The 24448-nt window shown below is 38.1% G+C and overlaps 1 protein-coding gene across 4 annotated transcripts in view; it reads right to left on the bottom strand.

Moving 5' to 3' along the window:
* The window catches only part of FOXJ3 (forkhead box J3), a 147312-nt gene that overhangs the window by 8483 nt on the left and 114381 nt on the right, over positions 1-24448 (bottom strand). For all 4 annotated transcript variants that reach the window (XM_060626158.2, XM_060626159.3, XM_060626157.3 and 1 more), the window contains 5 exons: positions 21109-21237; positions 17742-17916; positions 13424-13840; positions 9583-9684; positions 8764-8955 (listed from right to left, as the gene is read on the bottom strand). In XM_060626158.2, the coding sequence (XP_060482141.1) occupies positions 8764-8955; positions 9583-9684; positions 13424-13840; positions 17742-17916; positions 21109-21237 (1015 nt within the window). The remainder of the gene's footprint in view (positions 1-8763; positions 8956-9582; positions 9685-13423; positions 13841-17741; positions 17917-21108; positions 21238-24448) is intronic.

Genomic DNA, 24448 nt, shown 5'->3' with positions numbered 1-24448 from the left:
ACATAAAAACAAGGAAGATCTCCATCAAAAACCTAACTTTACAATTTTAAGACCTACAGGGGCACCTGGGTGGCTCAGTTAAGTGTCTGACTCAATTTCAGCTCAGGTCACGATCTCATGGTTCATGAGTTCAAGACCTGCATCAGGCTCTGTGCTGACTGTTAGCCTGCTTGGGATTCTCTCTCTCCCTCTGCCCCTCCCATGCTGGTGCACACTCAATACCTCTCTCAAAATAAATAAACATTAAAAAAAAAAAAAAAAAAAAAAAAAACCTACAAAAAAAGAACAGAATAAATCCAAAGCTATCAGAAAGAAGGAAATCATAAAGATTAGAGCAGAGATAAATAAAATAGAGAACGGATAAAATCAGAAATGAAAGTGGTGATAGTACAATGGATAAAAAATGGGGCACCTGGGTGGCTCAGTCAGTTAAACATCTAACTTTGGTTCAGGTCATGATCTCACAGTTTGAGTTCAAGCCCCATGTTGGGCTCTGTGTTGACAGCTCAGAGCTTGGAGCCTGCTTCGGATTCTGTGTCTCCCTCTCTGCCCTTCCCCACTTGTGCTTGCTCGCTCGCTCTCTCACAAAAATAAAATAAACATTAAAAAATTACTAAAACTGATCAAAAAGTAAAAAAACAGGATCATATGAGAGTACTACAAGCAACCGTACACTAATATATTGGATAACCTAGATGAAATAAACAAATTCCTAGAAACACAAGAGCCACCAAGACTAAATCACAAAGAAATAGACAATCTGAATACACTTAAAACTATAAGATTGAATCAGTTAATCAAAAATCTATCAGCAAACAAAAGCCTTGGACCTGACAGCTTCACTGGTGAATTATACCAAACATTTAAATAACTAACACCAATCCTTCTCAAACTTTTCCAAAACAATGAAAGATAGGAAGCACTTCCTAACTCATCCCATGAGGCCAAAATTAGCCTGATACCAAAGTGAGACAAAGACACCTAACAAGGAAACTACAGACCAGTGTCCTTTATGAACACTGATCCAAAAAGTCTAAACAAAATACAAGCAAAATTAATTTAATACCATATTAGAAGGATTAAACACCATGACCAAGTGAGATTATTTCTGGAATATAAAAGGGTAGTCCAACATATGAAAATTGATCAATGCAATACACCACACTAACAGAATAAAGGGGGGGATAAACCTACATGCTCATCTCAATTGATGCAGGAGAAGTTAATGATGAAAGTTTCATAATAAAAACACAAACTAGGAATAAAAGGAAGCTACTTTAACATGTTAAAAACCATATTCGGAAATCCCACAGCAAACATTATGTTCGATGGTGAAAGACTTGAAAACTTTTCTAAGACCAAGAACACAGCAAGGATGTCGACTTTTACCACTTTCATTCACCATACTACTGGGAGTTCTACCCAGAGCAATTAAGCAAGAAAGAGAAATAAAAGGCATCAAAATCAGAAAGGAAAAAGTATATTTATCTCAGCTCACAGATATGATCTTATATGTAAAAACCTCCAAAGTTTACACCCCCAAAGTAAGCAAACTGTCAGAATAAGTAAATCCAGCAAAGTAGAGGATACAAAGCCAATATGCAAAAATCAGTTCCATTTTTACACAATGAGCAATCTGAAAAAGGAAATTATAGAAATAAGTCCATTTACAGTGGCATAAAAAATGCTTAGGAATTATTACAGAAGTTTAAGACTTGTACAATGAAAACTACAAAAACATTGCTGAAAGAAATTCAAGACGACATAAATTAAATGAAAACGTATCTCATGTTCACAGACTGGAAGACAATACTGTTAAGATGTCAATACTATCCAAAGTGATCTACAGAGTCAATGTGATCTACAGATACAATGTAATGTATCAAAAATCCATTTTTTCTTTTTGGCAAAAACAGAAAATCCCATCCTAAAATGTATAGGGAATCTCAAGGGACCCTGAAGAGCCAAAACTATCTTGAACAACAAAGCTGGCAGACTCACACTTCCTGATTTCAAAACTTACTGCAAAAATATAGTAGCTGAAATAATGTGGTGCTGGCATAAAGACAAATATAGTAAGAACACTGGAATAGAACACAGAACCCAGGAACGAACTCTTGCATATATAGTCAAATGATTTTTTTTCAAGTTTGTGTATTTATTTTGAGAGGGGGTGGGGAAGGGGCAGAGGGAGAGGGAGAGAAAATCCTAAGCAGGCCCTGTGCTGTCAGTGTGGGGCCCAATGTGGGGCTTGAACCCATGAACCATGAGATCACGACCTGAGCTGAAACCAAGAGTCAGACGCCCAACTGACTGAGCCACCCAGGAGCCCCTGGTCAAATGATTTTTAACAAAGGTGTCAAAACCTTTCTATGGGGAAAGGACAGTCTTTTCAGCTAGGAAAAGACTGGATATACATATGCAAAAGCAGGAAACTGGACTATTATCTGACAGCATATACAAAAATTAACTCAAAATGGGTCAAAGACTTAAATGCAAGACCTAAACCATAAAATTCTTAGATGAAAACATAGGGAAAGAGCTACATAACATTGGATTTGGCAATGATTTCTTGGATAGGATACCAAAGTCATAGGCAACAAAAAACAGATGAGCTGGACTAAATGAAAAATTTAAAAACTGTGCATCAAAAGATACTATCAACACAGTAAAAAAAGAAAACAAAATAATAAAAGAAAATATCTGCAAATCATGTACCTGACAAAGCGTTAATAACCAGAAATATCAAGAACTACTAACAAAAACTACTAAAAACTCAGCAACAAAACAAAAACACAACCCAGTTAAAAAATGGACAAAGGACTTGAATAGACAGTTCTCCAAAGAAGATCCAAAAATGGCCAATAAGCAGATGAAAAGCTGCTCAGTATCACTAATTATCAACGAATGCAAATCAAAACTACAATGAGATACCACCTCACACCCAATAACTATTTTTTTTAAAAAGAAAGAGAAAAAAAAAAAAAAAACAGAAAATAACAAATGTTGGCGAGGCAGAAAAACTGGAACCCTTGTACACTGTTAGTGGGATTGTAAAATGGTATAGCCACTGTGAAAAACAGTATGGTGGTTCCTCAAAAAAATGAAACAGGGAAGCTTGCTAAGAGGGTTCTCGGTGAAAAGCCTGGCTCGGCTTTTGGCAGGCCGACCAACTGGAAAAGAGCTATTCACTGATAACCCTGCTGCTAACCATAGTCAAGCAGTAATTTGGATTACTTCCGCAACCCAGGGTGGAGCTCCCGCCAGTGCTAGACCCTGAGCTTGGCACAGTGGGGATCTCTGAAGACCTAAAGTAGGATAGATCTGCCTGTGAATGAGTGGAAATCATATGTATTTCAGAAGTGGTTTTTGTTCCGGAAGTCCATTCCGGTCACAATCTCTACTGCAGAGACTTTGAGCGATATCTTTCTTCACTCCTCTTTGCTTCTTCAACCTGAGGATGAGATGTTTTTGCAATCCAGGCCTATCTCAAGAAACAAGAAAAATCCCAAATACAAAATCTAACAGCACACCCCTAAAGGAACTAGAAGCAGAACAGCAAAGACACCCCAAACCCAGCAGAAGAAGAGAAATAATAAAGATCAGAGCAGAAATAAACAATATAGAATCTAAAAAAACTGTAGAGCAGATCAATAAAACCAAGAGTTGGTTTTGTGAAAAAATAAACAAAATTGATAAACCTCTAGCCAGACTTCTCAAAAAGAAAAGGGAGATGACCCAAATAGATAAAATCATGAATGAAAATGGAATTATTACAACCAACCCCTCAGAAATACAAGCAATTATCAGAGAATACTATGAAAAATTATATGCCAACAAACTGGACAACCTGGAAGAAATGGACAAATTCCTAAACACCCACACACTTCCAAAACTCAAACAGGAAGAAATAGAAAACTTGAACAGACCCATAACCAGCAAAGAAATTCAATCAGTTACCAAAAATTTCCCAACAAATAAGAGTCCAGGACCAGATGGCTTCCCTGGGGAATTCTACCAGACATTTAAAGCAGAGATAATACCTATCCTTCTCAAGCTGTTCCAAAAAATAGAAAGGGAAGGAAAACTTTCAGACTCATTCTATGAAGCCAGCATTACTTTGATTCCTAAACCAGAGACCCAGCAAAAAAAAGAGAACTACAGGCCAATATCCCTGATGAATATGGATGCAAAAATTCTCAATAAGATACTAATGAATCTAATTCAACAGCATATAAAAAGAAGTATTCACCATGCTCAAGTGGGATTCATTCCTGGGCTGCAAGGCTGGTTCAACATTCACAAATCAATCAATGTGATACATCACATTAATAAAAGAAAAGAAAAGAACCATATGATTCTGTCAATCGATGCAGAAAAAGCATTTGACAAAATTCAGCATTCTTAATAAAAACCCTCGAGAAAGTTGGGATAGAAGGAACATACTTAAACACCGTAAAAGTCATTTATCAAAAGCCCACAGCTAATATCATCCTCAATGGGGAAAAACTGAGAGCTTTCCCTGAGATCAGGAACACGACAGGGATGTCCACTCTCACCGCTGTTGTTTAACATAGTGTTGGAAGTTCTAGCATCAATGATCAGACAACAAAAGGAAATCAAAGGCATCAAAATTGGCAAAGATGAAGTCAAGCTCTCACTTTTTGCAGATGACATGTATACATGGAAAACCCGACAGACTCCACCAAAAGTCTGCTAGAACTGATACATGAATTCAGCAAAGTTGCAGGATACAAAATTAATGTACAGAAATCAGTTGCATTCTTATACAGTAATGATGCAGCAACAGAAAGACAAATAAAGAAACTGATCCCATTCACAATTGCACCAAGAATCATAAAATACCTAGGAATAAATCTAACCAAAGATGTAAAAGATCTGTATGCTGAAAACTATAGAAAGCTTATGAAGGAAATTGAAGAAGATACAAAGAAATGGAAAAACATTCCATGCTCATGGATTGGAAGAATAGTTAAAATGTAAATAGTTAAAAAGAATAGTTAAAAAGAATAGTTAAAATGTAAATAGTTAAAATAATACTACCCAAAGCTATCTACACATTCAATGCAATCCCCATCAAAATTTCACCATTCTTCTTGAAGCTAGAACAAGCAATCCTAAAATTTGTATGGAACCACAAAAGACCCCGAATAGCCCAAGTGATATTGAAGAAGAAGACCAAAGCGGGAGGCACCACAATCCCAGACTTTAGCCTCTACTACAAAGCTGTAATCATCAAGACAGCATGGTACTGGCACAAAAACAGACACATAGACCAATGGAATGTAATAGAGACTCCAGAATTGGACCCACAAAAGTATGGCCAACTAATCTTTGACAAAACAGGAAAGAATATCCAATGGAAAAAAGACAGTCTCTTTAACAAATGGTGCTGGGAGAATTGGACAGCAACATGCAGAAGAATGAAACTAGACCACTTTCTTACACCATTCACAAAAATAAACTCAAAATAGATAAAGGACCTGAATGTGAGACAGGAAACCATCAAAACCCTAGAGGAGAAAGCAGGAAAAAACCTCTCTGGCCTCAGCCGCAGCAATTTCTTACTTGACACATCTCCAAAGGCAAGGGAATTAAAAGCAAAAATGAACTATTGGGACCTCATCAAGATAAAAAGCTTCTGCACTGCAAAGGAAACAATCAACAAAACTAAAAGGCAACCAACGGAATGGGAGAAAATATTTGCAAATGACATATCAGACAAAGAGCTAGTATCCAAAGTCTGTAAAGAACTCACCAAACTCCACACCCGAAACACAAATAATCCAGTGAAGAAATGGGCAGAAAACATGAATAGACACTTCTCTAAAGAAGACATCCAGATGGCCAACAGGCACATGAAAAGATGCTCAACGTCACTCCTCATGAGGGAAATACAAATCAAAACCACACTGAGATACCACCTCACACTGGTCAGAGTGGCTAAAATGAACAAATCAGGAGACTATAGATGCTGGAGAGGATGTGGAGAAACGGGAACCCTCTTGCATTGTTGGTGAGAATGCAAACTGGTGCAGCCACTCTGGAAAACAGTGTGGAGGTTCCTCAAAAAATTGAAAATAGATCTACCCTATGACCCAGCAATAGCACTGCTAGGAATTACCCAAGGGATACAGGAGTGCTGATGCATAGGGGCACTTGTACCTCAATGTTTATAGCAGCACTTTCAACAATAGCCAAATTATGGAAAGAGCCTAAATGTCCATCAACTGATGAATGGATAAAGAAAAATTGTGGTTTACATACACAATGGAATACTACTTGGCAATGAGAAAGAAAGAAATATGACCTTTTGTAGCAACACGGATGGAACCGGAGAATGTTATGCTAAGTGAAATAAGTCATACATAGAAAGATACGTATGTTTTCACTCTTACATGGATCCTGAGAAACTTAACAGAAGACCATGGCAGAGGGGAAGGGAAAAAAAAAGTTAGAGAGGGAGAGAGCCAAACCATAAGAGACTCTTAAAAACTGAGAATAGGGGCGCCTGGGTGGCTCAGTCGGTTGGGCGTCCGACTTCAGCTCAGGTCACGATCTCGCGGTCCGTGAGTTCGAGACCCCGTTGGGCTCTGGGCTGATGGCTCAGAGCCTGGAGCCTGCTTCAGATTCTGTGTCTCCCTCTCTCTCTGCCCCTCCCCCATTCGTGCTCTGTCTCTCTCTGTCTCAAAAATAAACGTTAAAAAAAAAAAAAATTTAAAAACTGAGAATAAACTGAGGGTTGATTGGGGGGGGTGGGAGGGAGGGGAAGGTGGGTGATGGGCATTGAGGAGGGCACCTGTTGGAATGAGCACTGGGTGTTGTATGGGAACCAACTCGACAATAAATTTCATATTTAAAAAAAAAAAGAAAAGAAACAGAATTACCACAAGATCCAGGAATTCCAGATATGGATATACACCCAAAAGAACTGAAAGCCGGGCCTTGAAAAAATATCAGTACACTCATGTTCACAGCAACATTATTCACAACAGCTAAAACATGAAAGCATCCTAAGTGTTCATCAACAGATGAGTGGATAAGCAAATGTGGTATACACATAAAGTGCACTAGTACACAGCCATAAAAAGGAAGGAAATTCTAACATGTGCCACAACATGGATGAAGAGATGTGAAGTGAAATAAGCCAGTCACAAAAAGACAAATACTGTATTTCACTTACATGAAGTACTTAGAGTAGTCAAAAATCAGAAACAGAAAGTAGAATAGTGGCTTCCAGGGCCTTGGCAGGGGGTTGAGGGATGGTTAGAATGGGGGGCGGGGGATGTATTGTTTAATGAGTACAGAATATCATCCACTTTACAAGATGAAAAGAGTTATGGAGATGGATGGTGGGGACAGTTGCACGCTATGAATATATTTAACGCCACTGAACTATACATTTAAGGATGACTGGGATGGTGAATTTTACATTATATTTTACAATAAAAAATGTTTTTCATAGAGTATATATCAGGAAGATACCAAAAACGAAGTGACAGAGAAAGACACAGACAGGAATGAGCTAAAGAGTTATCAAAACATGAAGCTTAGTTGTCAGGCACATAGAGGGCACTCAACAAATTCAGGTATATGGCAAGCACTGAATGAGGTTCTTGGATATAATTTATGAAATGAGTAAGTCATCAAAATCAAATAGCCACTGAGGGTTTCACGTTAGGTAAGCTATTCAAGTGGAAGAAGCACAGATGATGGAAGATTTCTACCAAAAGACACATAAATAAAGATTTCAGGAAAAGAAAGATCTGGGAATCTTGAGAATATGTAAAGACCAAATATGTGAAATTTGCTAGGATAATGGTTGAAGAAAGCCACTCAGGATAGAAAAGAAAGGACTTTTGGCGGCACCTGGATGCCTCAGTCGGTTAAGCATCCAACTCCTGGTTTCAGCTCAGGTCATAGTCTCACGGTTTGGTAAGTTCAAGTCCTGCACTGGGCTTTGTGCAGACAGCACAGAGTCTGCTTTGGATTCTCTCTCTCTCTGCCCCTCCCCCACTCATGCTGTCTCTGTCTCTCTCAAAATAAGTAAATAAAATGAGAGAACTTTTTAAAAATGCATCAAATATAAAACCAAAATAACAAACAGAAAGTCAACTTAAGAGATAAAAGGTGGAAAGAAATTAAAATGAAGAAAGAACTTGGATATTAAACACCTACAGAACAGAAACTTGAGAAAAGGGAAGGCATTGTAATCAGAGATGGCTACAAAGGTAACGAGAAAAGAAAGTGAGATGAAAACTACAGAGCACAAATTTTGAGTCAAGAGTAAAATACTGAGACTATTTACCATTATGTGCTCTTCAAGTAAACTTTGAAATTTAAATCTTAACATTCTTGGAAGATATATAAAATTAGACATGCTGATTTTCTTTGCAAGTCTATACACATTTAAACCGATATAACTTCATAACTATATTCTTATAAAAATGTATCTAAAACATTTAATTCTTGTTTGAGAACTTAAAAGATCACAAAGGAAAGTCAGTTGTAAACAAAAGAATCATAGAAATCATGACAGAAAAATATAGTCTCTTTATCTCAATTTTTCTAAAATATACCTTAAATACATATATTATTTGAGTTCATTTCATTTCTTAAAAATAAAAAGATGCAAACAGATCATTGTCACCATTAATATACCAGGTAACATACCAAGTTACCTCACTTACTGAATTTCACACAAATAAAGAGAGAAAATCGAGAAGATAATTAAATCCATACCTGTTCCAATGTGTTGGGAAGGTTTTGCTGGATGCATGGCACCATGACAGACGTTTTGCTGAACATTACTCTGTGAGTGGATAAGGCCAGTTTGTGTAAAGAATTGGTTAAGAGAAGAACAGAGATCAGCAAACTGAACCTGATCCAAAGACCAGTTCTTGAGATCTGCCTGTCTCATACTCTCCATCAAACCTATGAGAAAAGCATTAGAAATACAGTTAGCATAGGTTGTTCTACAAATATCCCAATGAAAATAACAAGACACAATTTTTTTTTAGCCCTCAAGATTTCCACTGGTAGTGATTTTCCCATGCAATGCAAAATGACATTTAAAAATTATTCAAAGCCTAATTATTCTAAATGTGGCCAAACTTCTTTCAGAACTCTTGTCTGACCCTCTGCTATATCAACTGACTAAAAGACTTAATTATGAATTTTGCAGAATTTTTAAGCATACTCCAACTGCAAAAGAAACACTAGATAAGAAGATATCTGGGGTGCCTGGGTGGCTCAGTCGATTAAGCGGCCGACTTTGGCTCAGGTCATGATCTCACGGTCCATGAGTTCGAGCCCCGCGTCGGGCTCTGTGCTGACAACTCAGAGCCTGGAGCCTGCTTCAGATTCTGTGTCTCCCTCTCTCTCTCTGGCCCTCCCCCGTTCATGCTCTGTCTCTCTCTGTCTCAAAAATAAATAAACGTTAAAAAAATAATAATAAAAAAAAAAAGAAGACCTCTATTTCTACCACAACGAAACTTGTATCTATGAGAGAAAACAGGATCATGTGTATTTGGTTATATGTCAAAAAGACCCAATACTCACCTTGGAACTGTGAAAGGTCTACATCTGACCAATTAACACTGCTGGCAATTCGACAACTTTCTTTTAGCATATCAAGTGTTGCATACCAATCATTCGAAACACCTATAAAAATAATATTGACAACACTATAAGTCTTGAATAGTGAGTGTGAAGTATAGGGTAGGGGAAGATAATGAGCTGGGCTTATTCCTGACACTGGCAGATTCCTATCCAGTTTTACAAATGGATTTGCACACATTAATATCATGTATTTCTGGGGGCAGTCATCTCTGTGAAACAGGAAGAGGGGTCTTATTCCCCTTCGTTCCATAAATAAAAAGAAAATGAACCCAGAGAGATGGCATAACTTAGCAAGGTCACCATGATGAATCCAAAACTTGAACCTGGTGCTTCTAAGCTCTAGTCTGACAGCTCACAAATAGCCCTATCACCTTAAAATGTCAAACTTGATTAGTGCTCTTTACATCTGTACAGTACAAATGAATGGCCAGGCACTACAGGTCATATAAATCAATAATACATCTGCCCTCGCCACTATATGAAGTTCATTTTCCTGTCTTGTTATGACATTAAGAGATATGTTCTTTGTAACTCAGAGGTAGGTTCCCATTTAGAAGCAACACAGTATAACTTAAAGCACTGACTTAAGTGACTTAGGGAGGTAAATGAGATTGTATAGCAAGTAGACAAATTTCTTACAAGGCAACCTTAGGAGAGAGAAATGTCTTAATACAGTCCTCCTGGCAAAGTAGCAAAAGAAAGGGTTGAGACCTAAGAAATGCTGATGAATCCAAACCAGGGCATTTCTAGTCAGGAACAGTGCGCTCTGATGTGACATCATCAGGAGGGTTAAGACTCCACAGTTTGTATGTCAGCAAAGTGATCACTACTCAGGGGCATGGGGCAAGAACTACCCTCAATGAGACAGTACTGAGCAGAGGAAGAAAATCCTCCCTTCAGTGACTGCTGCACAAATTATTCTGTTATCGCAATCATCCCTGGATGGATAAAGGTAAGAACTAGTAAAAAGGATTTTTTTGCCGTAACACGGATAACTCTCTATCAACTACTGGTTACTTGGTTTACAAAAACCTGCCAATTATGGACTTTTGTTTCAAATAAACAATGAACCAGAGACAACATGACTCTGCCCTTAGGCAACTCTTAATTTAGCGAGAAATTTGTTGGGGAAAAATAATGCCCTAACTGAGGCACAAACATTCAAGTCCATCAGACTTTCAAGTCCATAACCTATAATAAATGCTGACTTGGCAACGCAAAGCAATCTCTGCAAGAGAGTGGCTAGGCAAACAAGCTCTACAAATCAGTAAATGGTTACTGATTTTAGTCCTTTTGGAATTACTAGTGTTACAATCTTTGAAGTCCTGAAGAGCCACAAAATAAATTCCAATTCTACCACTTATTAGCTCTGATCTCAAGCAAACTACTTAATTTTTTTGAGTTACACTTTCCTATCTACTAAATGTGGTAATTCATACTTGAATTGGGAAGATAATATGAGATGATGTATCTAAATTGCCTACCACATAGTGGGAACTCAAACAACTATTAGTTTCTTCCATTCCTTCCCTATTTAAGACAACCTGCTTAGCCTCATCTTATAAATGACAAATTTTTAATTCAAAGAGATTATTATCACAGCCAAAATGTTTATTCCTAACAGCTCCAGGTGAACAGCTACTTTCCTTCTCCTGCAAGCAACTGCTGATATAATAACAGGCGACTAAGACCACATGATGGAGTGTTTTCAGCTGTAATAGTACTTTTTTTCTGCCCTAGCAATCATTAGATTTAATAGAAAGACCAGAGCATCAGACTTCTACTGGTATCAAATCTCTACAATCATTAGTCAATCCTTAAAATCATATTAAAAACAAGGTGCCTGGGTGGCTCAGTTGAACATTTGACTCTTGATTTCACCTCAGGGTATGATCCCAGGGTCATGGAATCAAGCCCCCCATCAGGCTCCATGCTGGGTGTAGAGCCTGGTTAAGATTTTCATTCTCTCCCCATCCCTCACTCTCTGCCCTTTTCCCCCACTAGCGCTCTCTAAAATAAAATACAATAATTTTTTTAAAGTGTCTTTAAAAAATCATACTAAGAACAAGCTTAACTTTCTGAAGAGTGCACTGACATTAAAAGGTAGGCAAGTGTAAGTGAAGAAAGTCAGAGGAAGTCAAATATCATTAAGATCTCACTTATATGTGGAATCTGAAAACACAGAACAAACAGGTTGGGGGTGCCAAATGGGTGAAGAGGAGTGGGAGGTACAGGCTTCTAATTATGACACAAATCACAGGTATGAAAGGTACAGCGTAAGAAATACAGTCAGTGGTAGGTATTTTAACAGCATTGTATAGTGACAGATGGTAGCTATACTTGTGGACAGAGCATAACATGTAGAGTTGTTGAATCACTGTGTTGTACATCTAAAACTAATGTAACATGGTGCATGAATTACAAGTTCAATAAAAAAAATTTTTTTTAAAGGTGGGCAATAGTGACTAACACTAACAGTTACAAAAGAGGCCTATATTTATACTTTTTTTTCTAGGCATAAACTTAAAAATAATTTTAAGGTGTTTTAGGAGATCTTCCATCAAGGAAAGAACTATACCCAATTTTCAACTTTATTCTAGAACCTACTTAGTTATTAACTGGGAAAACAATAAATTATGAAAAGAAACTTACTAAGTTTCAAGTACTCTGATATGCATTTCTGTACCTTAATTCTCCCCTCCCCCCAAATTATATTTTTTCTACTTTGTAAAAAAGGAAACCATTTCAGAAAAACTTAAACTTTATAGCAAAGTCAGAATATAAGAGACAGTATACACTATCTAAAGGTTACTTCCCCCTCAACAGATTTTTAATTGCCTGAAATAATGATCAATTTCTAATTGATAAGAACTAGCACTGGCCAGCACTTAGAAATTGTCCCTCCAGAACAGAAATCTCATCAGTGATTTAGATGGTTAAGTGGGCAGCCAGGCAAGCTGAGGGAAGGATCTGTACTCTGGCACAGCTCCAAAGGGCCCCAATCACCTTGTAGTCTATGTCTGTGGCACCCCTTGGGAGTGCTGCAATACAGAGAGATGCCTGGTCTATAAGCAATGTCAATTAAGCATGTCACCAGAAACTATCAAGACCTATCTTAAGAGCAATAGATTTTTTAAAAATGAGAATGTGAAGAATGTCTTCTTCCTTTGCAATCTATCTTTCTAAAATGAGATACTTGGCAGGAAGAAGTGAAGAAAGGAAGAGTGGGAACATTCTCTGAATACTTAAAGGCTAGGTACCTGACGAGGCATTTCCTATTTGTATTCTCAATGCAATCCTCATAACAACACTGTATATCAGGGTACTTTAGTTCCATATTTATAGATGAGAAAATAATAAGACTAAGAGAAATACATGAAAGATCATAAGAGCCATAATGAGGACTCAAATACACGTTTTTCTGACACAAATCTATACTTTCTTCTATACCACACTGAATCACAATAGATTGTAGACAGACTGTGCATCCCATCCTTATTTCAAATGATCACAAAAACACTTATTTTCCAGAGAACAAACAAGAGTTAAAACCAAAACTTACAAGGTTACTGAGTCTGCCTATGATGTCACGATAAATTTTAATCACAAAAATCTGATACAATGTACGGATTCAATGCGTTACAACTACAGGATTACAGCAAGGAAACACAAAAGGAAAAGAGAGAAGAGTTTTGGTAGTAAATATACATAAGCCCCAGATAACAAAGAACATATCCTAATTCACAGTTAGCCAAACACAAGTCAGGAGACACCAACTTACCAGAATTACAGGATACCTGTTGTGGGGGTGGCGGCGCCTGATGTGTTAACGGCTGATGTTGATGGTTCGGATGGTGCTGTACGTGTTGATGTGGAGAGGGGTGCTGGGGGTGAGGGGGCTGGAGCTGGCTGTGTTGCTGCGGGTGCGATGCCGGGTGCTGGGGACGCTGTGGATGCTGTGGTAAACCATGTGGTCGATGGGATGGGTGTGGAGACGGCTGTGTATGCATCTGGGAGTGAGGCAGTGAGACCTGTGCGACTGAATTACTGCCCGTGGTGCTGAGGCCACTGCCATGATTGTTGGACAGGTTGCTCTGGTTGCTGTGTGGATGAGAGCTCACTGTGTTGCTAGGAGAGTGCTGATATGGACACGAGGTGTGGGACTGCTGGGAAGATTCGGAAGGGATGGTCATCAAACCTAGACATAGTCAGAGAAGCAAGAGCATTCAGGGTCAGATTTCAGTTGTATTTTGTGGCAGACGTTTACAAAATAAACAGACGTTTACAGAGCAGAGGTACACATCCTCAGGAAACAATGCAGTTCGGTTTAAAAAGTGTTGATGGAACATCCACTGAACACCAGACTCTGGAATCACTGAGAAGAGTTAAGAAACACCAGGCTCTGCCCTCAAGTAGCCCATGGCCTAGAAGAAGGACAGACACTCAAGGAGGTTATGTCCAATAACGTAAGTACTAAGGCAGAAGTATACAGAAGGCACACAGGAATTCTGCCTCTTGCCTATTCAGTTAGGAAAGGGCTGGGATATGGAAAAGCTGTCCTTAAAAAGGCAGTATCTGAGGGGCGCCTGGGTGGCTCCATTGGTTAAGCATCCGACTTCAGCTCAGGTCATGATCCCACGGTTCATGGGTTCAAGCCCCGCATCGGGCTCTGTGCTGACAGGTCAGAGCCTGGAGCCTGCTTCGGATTCTGTGTCTCCTTCTCTCTCTACCCCTCCCCCATGTGTGCTCTGTCTCTGTCTCTCAAAACTAAATAAATGCAAAATTTTTTTTTTTTTTCCCTTAAAAAGGCAGTATCTGAGATAAAGTCTTGAAAGACCGAGTAAATGTTAGGGGAAAAGTGGGAAAGGTGTTGGGTTACGTCCAGGATGGTTCTCTACAGGCCTGAAGACCAAAGGCTTTGACAGAGGTGGAAAGGAAAATAAGGCCCTGTTATTTCTGAACTCTTTGACTACTCCAAAAACTCTTAAGTCAAAGGTAGCTAGAATTCTTAAAACTAAGAGAAACAAAACAGCCACCTCCACTGCTTCTTCATTTGGCTTATGGAGTATTCTTGAGACATGTACACTTTAGGGACTAAGACTGCATAATTTACAGCACCGGAAAGTAAGGATTCAAGTCTCTGTACTGCCATCTGCACGCTTGGTAACTTTGAAAAGTTATTAACCTCTGCAAGCCACCATTACCTCAATTATAGATGGGTATGATATATCTATTTCACAGAATCGTGAGGATTAAATGCCATGGTGCAAGTGCAGGGTGCAGATGAGCTCAGTAAATGTTAGCTGCTATGATGATAATGATGATTAGACCAGAAGCACCTAATGTTAAAAATAATGTACTTTTGGTTTGCAGGTACACATTCATTTTAAGAAATCTTATTCCAATATTTTGTTCTACATGACTACGCTACTTACAGATCCCAAAGGATGGCACATAACACATTTTACTGAACCAAACACAAGAAAAATTTTATTAAATGAAAAATAAAATCTTGAAGCGTAGTGCCAGTCAGTAAAAGAATCAAACCTTTTAAACAAAAGTGGTATTATTCTCATACTCCCCATTAATAGTAAAATTACATTAGAGGCACCTGGGTGGCTCAGTCGGTTAAGCATCCGACTCTCAATTCAGCTCAGGTCATGACCTCACGGTTCATGGGTTCGAGCCCTGCACTGTGTTCTGTGCTGACAGTGGGGAGCCTGCTTGGGATTCTCTCTCTCTCCTTCTCTCTCTCTCTGCCCCTCCCCTGCTCTTTCTCTCTCTCAAAAAATAAACTAAATTTTTTTTAATAGCAAAATTGCATTAGAGTACATTGTAAGATAACCTCAAAACCTAATAAATTAAGATTTTATACACGGAAGAGTTAAGTTCTTGCCTTGGCCCTGGAAAGAACTGTTATTTACAGGGAATCTACAAGGTTATTACAGTCACATAAAATAAAGCAGTTACTTCATTATCTATTTCCAATAACATCTTACCATTTTAAAAGGGAACCCAGATATGATCTATTCCATTTTCAATCCCAAATTGTTTAAAAAAAAAAATTTAGTGTGATGAAATATCATTAGGGGTTTCAGAAATTCTTGCCATTGCTATTTCAAAGCCAGTATTTCTCTTTTTTTAATGTTTATTTATTTTTGAGAGAGGCAGATAGAGTGTGAGCAGGGGAGGAACAGAGAGAGAGAGACATCATCTGAAGCAGGCTCCAGGCTCCGAGCTGTCAGCACAGAGCCCGACGCAGGGCAAAGCCAGTATTTTCCTAATATGATCACCACAGCTGGATCTGCTAGCAAAATCTTGTATTAGTCCCTTTTGCACTTTTCTAGAAAGAAAATTTAAAACAAAATTTGAGAAAAATACATGAATCTTACCTTAACCAGAAAAACCAACTTCCTGTACAAGTTACTGATATTCACTGATGCAAATAACTAACTTTCATAGTATTTGACAATGATAATCATTAAAATGTAAACTATAAACACAGGGATTTTTGTCTATTTTATTCACTGCTGTGAACAGGTACGCTCTCTGAGTTGGGGCAGAAATAATTTGTCAAACGAAGCAATTAGAAAGTACTTTAATAGTAGAGTTCCCAACAATTTCTGACTAGTATTTTATGGAGGAAGGACAATGCAACATCTTGATCCTATCACATGACTCTAACTAAAATTAAACCAGCAGCTAAAGGACAGTAACACATAACAGAACAATCTAGCATTTGACTGAGATGCCAACAGAGCATCTCAACCAAAATCACTTTTATTGCTAAAATATGATTTAAGTGTGTTGTATAAAATGGTGATCCTATAGTGTTCACTTATAAGTGCCACACATTAAATTACAAACTTGGTGCTACCATATTCCAACAGCTATCTCTTTGCTAATAACGGTACAGAAAGGCAAGGCACATCTATTCCTGTAGTGCAACATTTACCACTCAAACACTTCACATGCCAGACACTAATTAACCATGGCAGCCTCCCCCACAGGGCACAGATGCAGTGTCAGAACTCTTCACACAGCACTCCTCCAGGACACCACTAGGAAGTGAAGTAAGTATGCAAGATGAAATTGATCTGCATTCTTGTGCTATTATATAAATATACACAGGGCACAGTAAAGGCACAAAGAATATTCAGTTTGATCATGATGATACTGTTCAACCATTAAAGAAATGTAACAGCTGCTATGTGAAAATAAGCCTTAAAAAGATTTTTCAATAAAAATTTCCTTTACAACAGTATCATATGACTTCACTCATATGAGGACTTTAAGATACAAAACAGATGAACAGGGGCGCCTGGGTGGCTCAGTCGGTTAAGCGGCCGACTTCGGCTCAGGTCATGATCTCGCGGTCCGTGAGTTTGAGCCCGTGTCGGGCTCTGTGCTGACAGCTCAGAGCCTGGAGCCTGTTTCAGATTCTGTGTCTCCGTCTCTCTGACCCTCCCCCATTCATGCTCTGTCTCTCTCGGTCTCAAAAATAAATAAATGTTAAAAAAAAAAATTTTTTTTCAAAACAGATGAACATAAGGGAAGGGAAGCAAAAGTAATTAAAAAACAGGGAGGGGGACAAAACATAAGAGACTCTTAAATATGGAGAACAAACAGAGGGGTTGTGTGGGGGGGGGATGGACTAAATGGGTAGGGGCATTAAGGAATCTACTCCTGGGGGCGCCTGCGTGGCTCAGTCGGTTAATCGTCCGACTTCAGCTCAGGTCATAATCTCACGGTTTGTGAGTTTGAGCCCCACACTGAGCTCTGTGCTGACAGCTCGGAGCCTGGAGCCTGCTTGGGATTCTGTGTCTCCCTCGCTCTCTGCCCCTCCCCCACTCATGCTCTGTCTCTCTCTCAAAAATAAATAAACATTAAAAAAAAAAAAAAAAAGGAATCTACTCCTGAAATCACTGTTGCACTATATGCTAACTAACTTGGATGTAAATTTAAAAAATAAATTAAATTTTTAGAAAACTTTACTTTACAAAAAAGGTATTTTAAAAAAGTCCACTTGAAACTAATAGGATATGTATGTCAATTACACTTCAATAAAACAATCCCCACCCCCAAGAAAACAAACTCACCTTGTTGACTAAGTGACTGCTCAAAAACTGACTTATAAAGGCTCCGAAATGAGGCACTGAGATCTTCAAAATTATACTCTGAGAAAAGTAGTTGTTTGTCTCGTTCGGGAAGGTTGTACTGTGGCTGCTGTTGAGGAGTTAATGACTGAGAGACCGTTTCTGGATGGTTTGTCACCTAACGTTAAAAGAAAATACCACTAATTTAGTAGCTCTATACATCAGAATTGGTTTGTTACATACAATACAGGAATGAAACTATTTGAATATTGTCCCTGTCTTTGGCTTTCCCATTCTCTGTTAAGTTGGGTACACATAAAGGACAAGACCACAAAATTGTTAACTTGGATTTTAAAGAACCACAGAAATCTAACCCAATCACCACATCTCATAAAAGAGGGGAAAGAGTTCAAAGAAGTTCAATGACCTTCCCAAGATCACACTAATAAATGATGAGCCAGGCCTGGAACCCTTCCAGTTTCTGTAGAATCTTCATCTTGATTCTTCTGAAGCAATTTCGTCTCCAACTCCACTCTATTAGGGTATTACTAACATTTCTCATTCATTTATTCAATTAATCTTTAAGTATTTAAACTCAAATACTGTGAGTCAGGTTGTATGGCACTGCCCAAAGCAGCAAGGAGCTTCAATACACCTAACTCTCCATTTCTAAAGAAAATTGTTTCAAATGAAACCAAGGGGAAATAAGAAACGAAAGGTAACAGGTAAAGAAGATTCTGAGAAAAACAAATACAGCCTGGCTTTGAGCTATGCAAAGAAAAAAAAAAAAAAACAAACAGCATAACTACCTAAAAAATAAGAATTATCGTTGAAGGCAGCACAACTAGAAATAAAATAAAAAATGATCATCTGTATCTCTTAAAGATTTTATCAATGGGTGGTACTGGCACTGACACATTGGCAACATTACACATCTCTACACAGGCCATAGAGGCAAGGCTCAATGGCAGGATGACCTAAGCTGTGGCGATTATCCTGGAACATGGAATGCGAGTGGTCTTATGAGGAGCAAGTTCTCATCCATTTCTCATCTGCCTTCCTATTTTGTGGGAGGCAGCCATGGGGCAGTTTCTCATCCCCCTCTCTACCTTGCAGGAAGTTGCCACGAGACAGTTTCTCATCTGCCTCCCTATTTCCAGCGAGGCAGGGGACTTTCTACTTTACCCTCTTAGGGTACAGCTGTAAGTTATACAACTGCTTAGTTGCAGTATGGAATGTGTTCCTGCACTACAGTGACCCACCACTTGTGAAGTCTGTCACCTGGCTCCCCTAGTTTGGAATCATCCTGTGGGATGTGGAGCTGACACCATACTGATCTGGCTTATACATAAGTAGTAACACTGTCCCAGTGCATCTGGGCTCACTGTGTCATTACAGACTCAATCTATACACCTGTGACAAGCCCAACCAGCAGCTGGTGCTATACGATTGCTTAAGAAGTGTTTGACGACCACTTGGTGTCTTGTTAAATGAAAAAGAGCAGTCTAGGGGCACTCAGGTGGCTCAGTGAGTTAAGCATCCGACTCCTAATTTCACCTTAGGTCATGATCTCATGGGTCGTGAGTTGGAGCTCTGTGTCCGGCTCTGCAAGGGCACTACGGAACCTGCTTAGGTTTCTCTGTCTCCCTCTCTCTCTGTCCCTCCCCTGATTGCTCTCTATTTCTCTCTCTCAAAATAAATAAACATTAAAAAAATAAATAAATAAGAGCGGTCTACAATGTCTGGCTTTTCACAGAGAAGTTTAACCCTCCTACGTGTACATAGATAGGTTTGTTCTTTCTTCTGTCACCTAGTTCTACAAATTTAATTTTTTCCTTTCCTTTTATTTTATTTTCTGATACCATACTCTGTGTTCTTTGATTCTGTTTGCTGTCAAGATTTCCTACATTCACATTATTTTAAAAGCAACTTAAAATCATTAAATCTTTGCTTAGTTTGCTTCAATGCACCAACCAATCCTTTTATATCGTGATTTCATCATTACTGAATGCTTTACTCTAGTTCATCTCTTGATCAGCGAAGTAATGTTTTTTAGGAAGGGTACATGAAAACAAAGGTAGGATGCTTTTTAAGCTCCATGTATCAAAGAAGGTCTCTCTCTTGAGTTCACATATGAATGCAAATTTAGCTGGACATAATCCAAACCTATTCCCTCAAAACTCTACATGAAGTATTCCATTATCCTCTGATACTTAGCATTCCAGAAGTATGATTTGTGTTTCTTTGAATATATCTTATTTCTTCTACCAGAGTATTTATATGGATGATTACTTTTGAAATTTTAAAATGTGTCATGATGTGTCTAGGTATAGGTTTTTCCCCATTAACTTTTCCTACAGCTCAGTAACCCTTTTATAATCTCTATTTCTTCTGAAAACTGCTTCTATGCTAACTATTCTAGCTGCTTCTTCAGGGACACCTATAATTCTCAATTCTCCAGATCTAGTACCTTCTTTTACATAACTGTTATTCCATTATGTTACTTCTGCATTCTGAAAGAGTATTTTTTTCCCCAGAGCACTGAAAACAGTTTTGCAGAGCCACCTTTTGTTTTTTTACATTCAATGTGAATTTTAATTCTGCTCTTTCAGTTTGGTTTCCCTGGAGTTGTTTTCTTATTTAAGGTTCCTCCCACCCCTGTGTATCTTTATCCTGTATAAGGTTTTGCCTATTTACTCAATCTGGGATAGGGACTGAACTAGTGAGACCAAATTTAAACCAAAGAACAGAGTAGTATATGGCTCTTGGGCTCTGTTCTATCTTCTAGGGAAGACAGTTGCCAGATGATTTGAAAAGAGGTATCAAATAACACAAGGGTCATGTTCTTATTATAGGTAACAAAATCAGCACACACAGGTCCCTTAATAGCATAGCTTTGTTTTCCAGACTAAAATTAAAAATATAAGGCTGCTTAACAACTGGGTACCAAGTCATCCTAATCTTTGTGGTTTGTAGAATCCCCCTCTCATATCTACAGCTGGAAAACGAGGTGATATGTACATCTTCTAAACTCTTTTACCAAGGACTGTAAAGTATCATCAAGTATAGCTTTGCTAGACTGAAGTAGAATTTTTTTTCCTATTCCAATTACTTTTCATTTGGACACAGAACAGATAAAGTAGACCAAAATAATAAAACATCATACAACCATATATTTGTATCTAACCTGGTAAAATATAAGTCCAATTAATACACTGTCAAGGTAGGAATCTGCTCTACTTATCTAAGCTAATGAATTGATTGTGAAAAATACACATTTTCACTTTTTATTTGCACTTCAATGATATCTGGTTTAGTTTTAAGCACTAAAGGAGTACTTAACAAAGATGTTAACTTCATCAAGACTTACCGGTGTATAATTATGCACACTTCCAACACTGTTCAAATTAACAGATGCCAAACTCTGATCTGAGAGACTGTTGTTAAGGCTACTGCGTGGGCTATCACTACCATCCTGATCAGTGTTGTACAATGTTACCTAGAAAAGAAAAAAACATTTGTATAAGTAGTTCCCACTGAAAAGAGTACTTTTTAAGCAACTCTACAAAAATACAATTAGGCTGGTATATGGCAGGAGGATAAAATGTTAGCAGTCTTTCCTTTGCTGCTTACCTACCCCAACTCCATGCCCTTCATTGCTAACTCCATGTTCACCATTAAATAAACAATTTACTCTCAAACTGAAAAGCATATCCTATCTAGAAGTCATAAATTCGATATATTTTCAGGTATAATTAGTTCATCAACATTCAATAAGGGGATTGTAGATTTTTACTGTTAAACATTTCTACAATGCATACATTTATTTTTACTCAAGCCTTAAACAAAACTGTTATTCTCTTCTGTCAAAATCTTAGGCATCAGGGTGCCTGGGTGGCTCAGTCATTTAAGCGTCCGACTCCTGATCTCAGCTCAGGTCATGATCCCACATTTTGTGTGACTGAGCCCCATGCTGGGGCTGTTAGCACAGAGCCTGCTTGGAATTCTCTCTCTTCCCCTCTCTCTGACCCTTTTCCACTCATGTGCGTGCGTGGGCACATGCTCTCTATAAAAAAAAAAAATCTTAGGCATCAAAAAACACAAAAAAGGAATTTTTAAAAATCACAGGCATCATAGTGGTTGCATTAGTGAAAAGTGGAAACTCAACAGTCTAACACATTTGCAAACTCATAGGTATGTGATCTAATTTTTAAAAATAACAAGATGAAGGGGTGCCTGGGTGGCTCAGTCGGTTAAGCTTCCGACTTTGGCTCAGGTCATGATCTCACGGTACGCGAATTCAAGCCCCATGTCAGGCTCTGTGTTGACAGCTCAGAGCCCAGGGCCTGCTTCGGATTCTGTGTCTCCCTCTCTCTCTGCCCCTCCCCCACTCATGCTTTGTCTCTCTCTGTCTCAAAAATAAACACTAAAAAAAAAAAACAAAAAAAACCCCTCATTAAAAGTAACAAGATGCTAATATAAACATTAGATGTTAAGGTCTATAAATCAAGCTGTTAACAATGGTTAATTGGCAGGTGGCTGGGTATTCCTGAAGACTTATCACTGATATTTTTACAATGCTCAAGTTTGTTTAAAATAAGTAATATAATTTTTAATTAGAAACCAATAAAAATGAGATTTTTTAAAACAGTTAACTAGCCTAAGTATAATTCAACGTTCTATTCAGATGCTACTACCAACTTTCCTTTCTATGCTATTTCCATGGGCACAATACATTTAGCTGTATGGTATAACTAATTTTTATCAAATTTTTATCCACTATTAGACTGTTAGCTCCTTAAGTCCCCAATAAGTAATCATAACCAACATAGTGCTTTCTACCAGTATACAGTTAATAAATATTTGCTAACTTAATAACCAATTGACCTATCACCACTCTTCTGTTTGTGCTAAAAATGGAGTCATGCTAAATGCTACAAATATTTGCCAAGAGGCCAAATATGCAAAAAACTGGGCATGTATGCCTCTATACTTAAGGCAAAACCAAACTGTTCCTCATTCAACATCAGCTAGGAACAATACATGCCTAGGAACTAAATAGGGAAAAGAATATAAGAAAAACTAAGAGGGAGTAAAGGAAACTCTGGCAAAGATTTTTCTGGTAAATACTTCCAATATAAATTTCATTTAAAAAAAAAAAAAATCAACCTTACAGGCTCCTAGCCCAACAAATTACAAGCATCCTATGGTAATTTTCTTAGCCGATCACTCTGTCCTGTCCATGCTCAGTTACCTATCACTCAAGTCAGAAATCTTGGACAAAATCTTATCTGGAAGAAGGATAAACATTTTTTATTAAAATGTAACACATACACAGAGTAAAGTGCACAAATTACTAATTTATTACAAAGTGGGCTACTTATGTAATCACCAGCCAGAACAAAGTATAGAACAGTTCTCAAACTGATCTTAGAACACTTTTGCAGTCTTAAAAATTGGAGAGTCAAGGAGCTGTTTGTGCTGATGTATCTACTAATAATTAGCATGTTGTATATTAAAACACATTTTTCATTAACTTAAAGAAAACAATTATAAACCCAACTAAATGTTAACATAAGAAATATTTTCTCCCAATAAACAAATAAAATTAGAGGAGTTCCTTTAGTTTTACATTATTGTAAATCTCGATGCCTGGCTTAAGAGAAAACCACTAGATTCTCTTTCCTGCTGCAGTAAGTTGTTTAGGTGCAACTATAGAAAGCAAGCCCAGTATCTCTCTCTCTCTCTCTCTCTCTCTCTCTCTCTCTCTCTCTCTCTCACACACACACACACACACACACACACAAACACACACACATATATATTTGGAAAAGGGAAGAATATTTTAACAGGCTTTCAGATCATTGTGGATGGACTTTTTTGATACCATACCAAAACAGGACAAATGACAATTTTTTAAAGATTAGTTGCAATGTGGACCTGAAAACATACCACTAAATTTTTCATACTCTGATACATTAAAGTCCACTGTTGGACCCTGTATTGTGAATGGACCGTTCATCTATGCATGGTTTTGTAACATTATTCACTGCCATATGGAAAATACTCGTTCATTGTTATACAGATCTTCTAAATACGGACACATTTCATTACACAACATCAAAACATCATACTTGCTAATATCACCAATGATCTCATTAGAAGTCTTTTGTGGTGGATACAAGTGTTCCAAACTTCTACTTTTTGCTTCAAAGCTCAAATTTTACCATTGGCAAAGGATACTGCCAACAGTTTTCCTGGAGGTGACAGATTCACTATGTTCATTACCAAGAAAACACCTGCCAAATACCCAAATCTGAATAATCAGTGTCAACTGTTCTTTCAAGTAAAAACAATGATCCAGGGGCACAGGGGTGGCTCCGTCCAACTCTTGATTTCGGCTCGGGTCATGATTCCAGGGTCATGGAATTGAGCCCAGTGTGTGGCTTTGCACTGAGTGTGGAGCCTGTTAAGGATTTTCTCCCTCTCTCTCTCTCCTTCTGCCCCTCTCCCTCAACCCTAAGGAACCCTATGATCCACGAACAAAGCAGTTGGCTTCACATCCACCTCAAACAACCACACAAAACAACCACAGGCAGGTACTTCAGCATGTAGTCTAAGTGTTTTATGCATACTTCCCATTTCATTACAAAGAATGTTAAAAAGACATGTACTCAAAGGTCACAACTTAATAAAACTATTTTTCCTGC

The sequence above is a fragment of the Panthera onca genome, chromosome C1 (genome assembly GCF_046562875.1).
Source record: "Panthera onca isolate mPanOnc1 chromosome C1, mPanOnc1 haplotype 2, whole genome shotgun sequence".
NCBI lineage: Eukaryota > Metazoa > Chordata > Mammalia > Carnivora > Felidae > Panthera > Panthera onca.
Note: the sequence above shows the minus strand (reverse complement) of the source record. Positions and strands in the feature narration are given on the sequence as shown.